The sequence below is a fragment of the Scatophagus argus genome, chromosome 12 (assembly GCF_020382885.2).
Source record: "Scatophagus argus isolate fScaArg1 chromosome 12, fScaArg1.pri, whole genome shotgun sequence".
Taxonomy (NCBI): Eukaryota; Metazoa; Chordata; class Actinopteri; family Scatophagidae; genus Scatophagus; species Scatophagus argus.
In genome coordinates this window covers 17,156,928-17,163,624 of record NC_058504.1, presented here as the reverse complement: position 1 = coordinate 17,163,624, position 6,697 = coordinate 17,156,928, and the positions used below count along the sequence as shown (strand labels likewise).

At 43.1% G+C, this 6,697-nt stretch overlaps 2 protein-coding genes across 2 annotated transcripts; both read left to right on the top strand.

Annotated features, from left to right (window-relative positions):
- The first annotated feature begins 965 nt into the window (after nt 1-965).
- On the top strand, nt 966-3,229 carry LOC124068700 (protein Wnt-8a-like). Its single transcript, XM_046407115.1, has 6 exons — nt 966-1,113; nt 1,235-1,268; nt 1,435-1,573; nt 1,755-1,880; nt 1,970-2,112; nt 2,347-3,229. Exons 1-6 carry the CDS (start codon nt 1,043-1,045, stop codon nt 2,911-2,913), a joined length of 1,080 nt encoding a protein of 359 aa, XP_046263071.1. The 5' UTR covers nt 966-1,042; the 3' UTR covers nt 2,914-3,229.
- Nucleotides 3,230-3,413: 184 nt separating this feature from the next.
- LOC124068317 (protein Wnt-8a-like) lies at nt 3,414-5,531 on the top strand. The gene is made up of 6 exons (XM_046406474.1): nt 3,414-3,603; nt 3,694-3,727; nt 3,827-3,956; nt 4,357-4,482; nt 4,620-4,762; nt 4,853-5,531. Exons 1-6 carry the CDS (start codon nt 3,536-3,538, stop codon nt 5,408-5,410), a joined length of 1,059 nt encoding a protein of 352 aa, XP_046262430.1. The 5' UTR covers nt 3,414-3,535; the 3' UTR covers nt 5,411-5,531.
- Nucleotides 5,532-6,697: the final 1,166 nt, after the last annotated feature.

Genomic DNA, 6,697 nt, shown 5'->3' with positions numbered 1-6,697 from the left:
GCAGGCGATGACAGAAACTGGCGTGATGACTGTTGATGATCGCAGGATCATCCCAGATTTCTATAATGAATGATCAATGTGATTTTAATCTTTTTTTTTTTTTTTTTTAGATTTGGCCAGAAGTCTACAAATTACAACAATATGTAGAACACAATGCCCAAGCATACAATAATCGCCGTTGCAATTTAATTCTTAAAACTTTCAAGCCCATACTTGTTTATACTCTTGTAAATTCCAGACTGTTTTCACACCAAGTTGTTTCCCAGGGAAACATCTGTTATCCTATTATCACGACGATGCCAATGTCGCCGATGTGTGAGGCAGTATTTACATGACTATGTACCATCAGCTCCTGAAAGACTTTATGGCTTTGTAGTCACTGTCTTTCCCACTGGGACGCTGGTGCCATTTCCCAAATGTTTCCATCAGCACATGAAGGTTCACGACGGCATTCACTGCCATATTTCCATAATGTAGGGGGGAAATAGGAAGGAATGTATTTTGATGAAACCGAGTTGTGCTGTTAAAGTTATGTTCGTGGCCTTGTCGTTTTTCTATGTCTATATAATATGATGGAATGATTACATGAGGTTGCTCAATTATGGTCGCCTCCTTGCATCATTTTATTATTCTCAACTTTCTGGCTTTATCTTAATTAAGCCAAAGTTAAATAATTATTTCAACATAGATTGTTTATTTTTGTAATGAATATATGTGATGATGTGCTTCAATTCGTGGGAAAATGTACAAGGATTAGCCTGGGAGCGACAGGTGAATGAATGAGGGGCTGTCCGCGTCACGTCTTTGAAGTGCACTTATGCGCCGACGGCTCCTATTTGTCTAAGACGCGGCAATCAGTGACGTGGTTGGCGCATTTTCACAGCGAACCGTTACCTGCAGGACAAATCTGTCAATCAAAGGGGCAAGACCATATAAATATCATCAGCGTGGAGTCTGGCTACAGCTTCAGTTGCTTCTCTCTCTTTCTTGGCATTCACATCTGGGATAGGAACGAACAGGCCTCTGTTGGGATACAGCCGCCATGGGATATCTGAATCTCCTTCCAGTCATGGTTATATCCATGTTCTGTCATGTTCAGTTTGGATCAGCTTGGTATGTCGCTTACGTTTGGAAGAAAGGAGGAGGAATTACTTTACTTTAAATATTACAGTGCAATGTCTGCTTGCTGTTTGTGATCTGGGATTAAGGTGGTTGTCTTGTTTTCTTTTTACAGGACGGTGAATAATTTCCTCATGACTGGACCTAAGGTAATTACGTTTTTTGCCTTTAGGCTATCTGGCCTCATAAACATAAAACAGCTTCTGTGCCTGCATTCAAAACAAATACATTAGCTGATGTTTTGTCATGAGTAAATGCCCTTTCCTGTCGGTTACATGTAATAACGACCTACATTTTTCTTGTCTCCCTCCCAAGGCTTTTTTGACTTATGCCAGCAGTGTGCAAATGGGCGCACAAAGTGGAATACAAGAGTGTAAACACCAGTTCGCGTGGGACAGGTGGAACTGCCCAGAAAACACACTCCAATTATCCACACACAAAGACCTTCGACGTGGTAAGAAACAAATACAAACGGGAATCACCCACCCATCCAACATACCCAACGCTGTTACCCTTTGAATCTCAAGTAATGATTTTACGCACGGTTTACGCACAGTATTTGAGTGTATTTACGGGTGCCAAATCGGACTGTTAAATATAAAGCTGTGGTTTGCGTTCTTTGTGATTTGTTGTAGCTACAAGGGAGACGTCTTTTGTCCATGCCATCAGCGCAGCTGGGGTGATGTACACGCTCACCAAGAACTGTAGTATGGGAGACTTTGACAACTGCGGCTGCGATGACTCCAGAATAGGACAGACAGGTACATCTACGTTCTAAGTTGTCTAAATTGCGTAAGATTGAACGTTTGTGTTTGGAGCTGAATAACAATATGGATTTTTGAATCTGTAGGCGGTAGAGGATGGATCTGGGGAGGCTGTAGTGATAATGTGGCGTTTGGGGAGAAGATCTCCAAGCAGTTTGTGGACGCGCTGGAAGGTGGACATGATTCGCGAGCAGCTGTTAATCTGCATAACAACGAGGCAGGCAGACTGGTGAGTTATGATGAGATATTACTGGACTCACTCAAGTTTTTGTTTCACATTACTTTTTATGGGCTGTGTTGTCAAATTCAGACATTTGCTGACACCCCAGGTCAGGAAAATAAAAATGAATAATTTTCATGTCTTTTGTCAGTGGCAATTACGCCGATGTTCAATCAGAACAAGAGCAAAGTCGTTCAGGTTTGATAATTACAATTCCCTCTAACTCTCTCATTCTCTTGTAAGGCCATCAAAGCTACAATGAGGAGAGCCTGTAAGTGCCACGGAGTGTCTGGGAGCTGCAGCATCCAAACCTGCTGGATGCAGCTGGCCGACTTCAGGGAGGTCGGCAACTATCTAAAGATGAAGTACGAACATGCAAAGAAACTGGAGATGGACAAGAAGCCTGCGAGGGCAGGGAACAGCGCAGACAACAGAGGGGCCATTGCGCACACCTTTCGGAGCATCGCAAGGACGGAGCTCATTTACCTGGAGGATTCCCCGGATTACTGCGTCAAGAACCAGAGCCTGGAATTTCAGGGCACAGAGGGGCGGGAGTGCCTGAAGGGTGACAAGAGCACGTCCCAGTGGGAGAGAAAAAGTTGCCGCAGGCTGTGTTATGAATGCGGCCTCAGAGTGGTGGAGAAGCGCATTGAGGTTGTCAGCAGCTGCAACTGCAAATTTCACTGGTGCTGCACAGTTAAATGTGACAGGTGCACGCAGGTTGTTACTAAATATTACTGTGCGCGTAAGGAAGGCGGGAGAAAACCGCACAACAAAACAAAGCGCAGACACCACGCGCGGCGGAGCTGATTGGTGCGTGGTGCATTAAGTCAGTGTCCTTATCACTTTTAAATTAATCATTATGGACATCAGTAGCATTATTCTGTATTATATGAATAGTAATTTCATTTTGAACTGTTACATCACCTGAAACCTTTTAATGCACTTTAGCTCAACGACTTGATTCTGTACATAAATCAAATTAAGTTTTTTTTTAAGGACCAAACTCTCCACGCATGCTCAGTAGGTTATGTAGTTGTTTATGAGACAACTGGTCGTACTTGTTGGGGTTGTCTTCTATGAAGTCTGAAAGTGGTCTAATATTTTATATGTATTTTTGATGAAAAATGTGACCTAATAAATATTTTTTCTACAATATGACTCAGTCTGATTTGTCAGCAGCAAAACTCTGATTGCGTTATTTTGTGTATTGGTGTCTGGAGTCAAACAGCTCTGGGTAAGAAAATAAACGGGCGCCTAATGTCTTTGAAGTGCGCTAAGAGGCGTTTCCTGAACCCATCAACCAATCAGCTTTCACGGACCCAGGGGGCAATGAAAAAGAGTTCCATTTGTCCTTCATCCAAATAAAAGAGAAAGCTGCAGCACACAGGGTAAAATAACGAGATCTCTGCTTTGAGGGCGAACGGTGTAGATGACAATGCTGCATCCATTATTTTGGCTCCTACTTCTTTTACACAAAATGTGTCCAGGGCGTGCTTGGTAAGAGACTACACCATACCTACATGTTTTTCTATATGTGTAAACTTCAGACAAACTGACCTCATTCTCTGTCATCTATCTTCTTCTCAGGCTAGCAAGTAACTTTCTTATGACCGGGCCAAAGGTAAATAGCAAATATCTGATTGCTGGAATTACCGTAACAAGTGAAATTTTAAAGTGGGAATCAGAATGAGGCCAACACATAACTTTCCCTCTTCTGCAGGCCCATCTGTCCTATGCAAGAAGCGTGCAGGTGGGTGCGCAGAGTGGGCTTGAGGAGTGCAAACACCAATTCGCCTGGGATAGATGGAACTGTCCCGACAGCGCGACCCAGCTCAAAGGACTAAAACGCGGTAGGCTGGGTTGTAAATGTGTTTCTTCGATTGAGTTCTATGTGCAGGTCTATGAATGCTGAAGAATAATATAATTAGTAAAGAATAGAACCGTTTTCATGCTCCTACATAAAAACACATTTGCTGTACAGGTCAACAAAATGAACGTGAATGTCATTTTTTTTCTTTTTTAAGCAGGCTATTTTCATGTGGCCTAGTCAGGCCCATACAGAACTCCATTTGAATTTTATGTAATTTTTAAGGTACAGTTGTAGGTAAATATATATATTTTTTTACAGTAGTATTCTTAATATCTACTGGTCCTTTTAATTTTTGAAGGTGAAATAACCAATGAATGTTTGAAATGCATTTGCTCTACATGAGATACAAAACGTGATTGCCCATTTTCTCTCACTGACAGCCACCAGAGAGACTTCGTTCGTCCACGCAATCAGTGCAGCGGGGGTTATGTACACTCTGACCAGGAACTGCAGCCTAGGAGACCTCGACGACTGCGGGTGCGATGTCTCCAAGAACGGGAAAATTGGTGAACATACATTAGACTGCTCAGAATATTATACCTTGCTATGTGGAACTTATATCTGATCTGCAGACAGCTAAAGTTATGATATTCCTGTTCTTTAGTGGGTGATCTGATTTTTTTTTGTTATATTTTGTGTGCAGGCGGTCGCGGCTGGCTGTGGGGTGGCTGTAGTGATAATGTGGATTTTGGAGAGAGGATTTCTAAACAGTACGTGGATGCGCAGGAGACAGGTCAGGACTCCAGGGCTGCTGTCAACCTGCACAACAACGCGGCTGGGCGGCTGGTAAGTTCAAAGTTCATACCACAAGAATTTATCTGACGTTACACGATGTTATGTCAATGGCAGTAATTAATTTCCCCCGATTTCCAACAGGCTGTGAAGGCAACAATGAGGCGCATCTGTAGATGTCACGGCATGTCAGAGAGTTGCAGTGTCCAAACCTGCTGGACACAGCTTTCAAATTTCAGAGAAATCGGCAACTACCTGAAAATCAAGCACAGTCAAGCCCAAAAACTGGACATCGACAAAAAGCGCCTGAGGGCAGGTAACAGCGCGGACAACCGAGGTGCCATCGTGGACGCGCTGGGTAGCATCGCTCAGACAGAGCTCATCTACCTGGAGGACTCCCCGGACTACTGCAAGAGGAACATCAGCTTGGGGCTGTACGGCACCGAGGGCCGGGAGTGTGTGCAGCACGGAGAGGCTTTAACCCAGTGGGAGAGGCGCAGCTGCCGCAGGTTGTGTCATGAATGCGGCTTGAAGGTGGAAGAGAGGCGCACGGAGGTGGTGAGCAGCTGCAACTGCAAATTCCACTGGTGCTGCACGGTGAACTGTGATGACTGCTCTCAGGTTACAGTGAAACATGTGTGCGCCAGGAGGGAAGGTACTGATGGGCACGGTTTCAGACGCAGACACCGTGGACCCAAATGAAAAACAAAAAAAAAAAAAAAGAAAAATCAGATGGATCTCTGTCCGGATCTGAGTCTGTTAAATAAGAGGTTAAATGTTTGTTTGCACTTTTCATCGCTTTCATCGTGTCTTTTCACGTCCATTTGTAACCTATTAATTCTTGCGTTTCTATTTATAAATATTGTTCTTTGTTTCATTAAAATAAAAATGAATGTCAAATTTCGTTATTTTATTTTTTAAATTACAGATTCATTCGATTTTAAGACAGGGCGCACAAGTATCTTAGTGTATTAGAATATGAATGGACTGAATACACTTAACATAGGATTACATGGATAACATGGTGCAGTTCGCACCTAACCTAGGTGTTGATCCTCCGTTGATCCACTTTGATGTCAGCGTGTATTGAGCTCATTCAAAAGAGCAGCGAGGCTTTCAAAGACACATTAGGGAAGTTATTTCTACTCCTAGAAGTTAGGCATTTAGTCTGATAATCCGGGTCACCGCAGCCCGTCTTTGTCACATGCCACAGGCGACGCACATGTATCACAATACATCAAAGCCTATGAGGGGAAATGCGTTGGCAGAGTCTATAATAGCCTTTAAAAAAAAAAAATCAAAAACCAAACTTCAAGATAGTCTTCCTCAGCATACTTGAGTCCAGATGTTACACTAAATCCAGCGAGGATTTCAGGGGAGAGAGAGAGGATTCACATTCCTCCTTGGATGCGAGTTCATTTCTGATCTTATAATTTGCAAGTAATTAGTTCTAAGAGGAGTCTCGTCTCCGCCCTCTGGCCTATCTGTGTCTTAAGAGCCATTCACTCTTGCCTCTACCCCCCGTGTCTCCAAAAAATCTTGCTCTCAGTTGGACGTGTCATAAATCTGCCACTGTCTCAGCTTAAGTGAGTGATGGCCTGGATATTACCTTCATAAGGGGGTCCATGCCTGAAGGAGGGATGCAAAGAGGGGGTGGAACAAAGCTGTTGAACTATCTTTAATGAACAGCAGATAACAAGGTTAAGTGAGAAATTAGAGCAAAGATTATCTTCACATCATACTCCAGACCAGCTGGTGTGATGTTAGATCCATAAAAACTGTGCCAGCATCATTTTTCTCCATTTGAGCAAATGCTGCTTGCTATTCAAAATTTTACATATTGGGTACTGACAAGAAAACACCCAGACCGCATAACACTTAAACACCACGTCAAACAAAACACAGTTCCACATAAATGTAAAGCATATGGAGAAATTTACTTTTCCTTTGAGGACCAAATGGGTTATTGGCACAGGAAATGTCAGACAG

What these genes read in the sequence shown, in the direction of transcription:
- LOC124068700 (XM_046407115.1), top strand. Translation starts at nt 1,043, where the DNA reads ATGGGATATCTGAATCTCCTTCCAGTCATGGTTATATCCATGTTCTGT. An exon ending in GTTCAGTTTGGATCAGCTTG is followed by an intron (nt 1,114 to 1,234) that starts GTATGTCGCTTA and finishes TTCTTTTTACAG; the next exon opens with GACGGTGAATAATTTCCTCA. An exon ending in TCCTCATGACTGGACCTAAG is followed by an intron (nt 1,269 to 1,434) that starts GTAATTACGTTT and finishes CTCCCTCCCAAG; the next exon opens with GCTTTTTTGACTTATGCCAG.
- LOC124068317 (XM_046406474.1), top strand. Translation starts at nt 3,536, where the DNA reads ATGACAATGCTGCATCCATTATTTTGGCTCCTACTTCTTTTACACAAA. An exon ending in TTCTTATGACCGGGCCAAAG is followed by an intron (nt 3,728 to 3,826) that starts GTAAATAGCAAA and finishes CCTCTTCTGCAG; the next exon opens with GCCCATCTGTCCTATGCAAG. An exon ending in GCTCAAAGGACTAAAACGCG is followed by an intron (nt 3,957 to 4,356) that starts GTAGGCTGGGTT and finishes TCTCACTGACAG; the next exon opens with CCACCAGAGAGACTTCGTTC.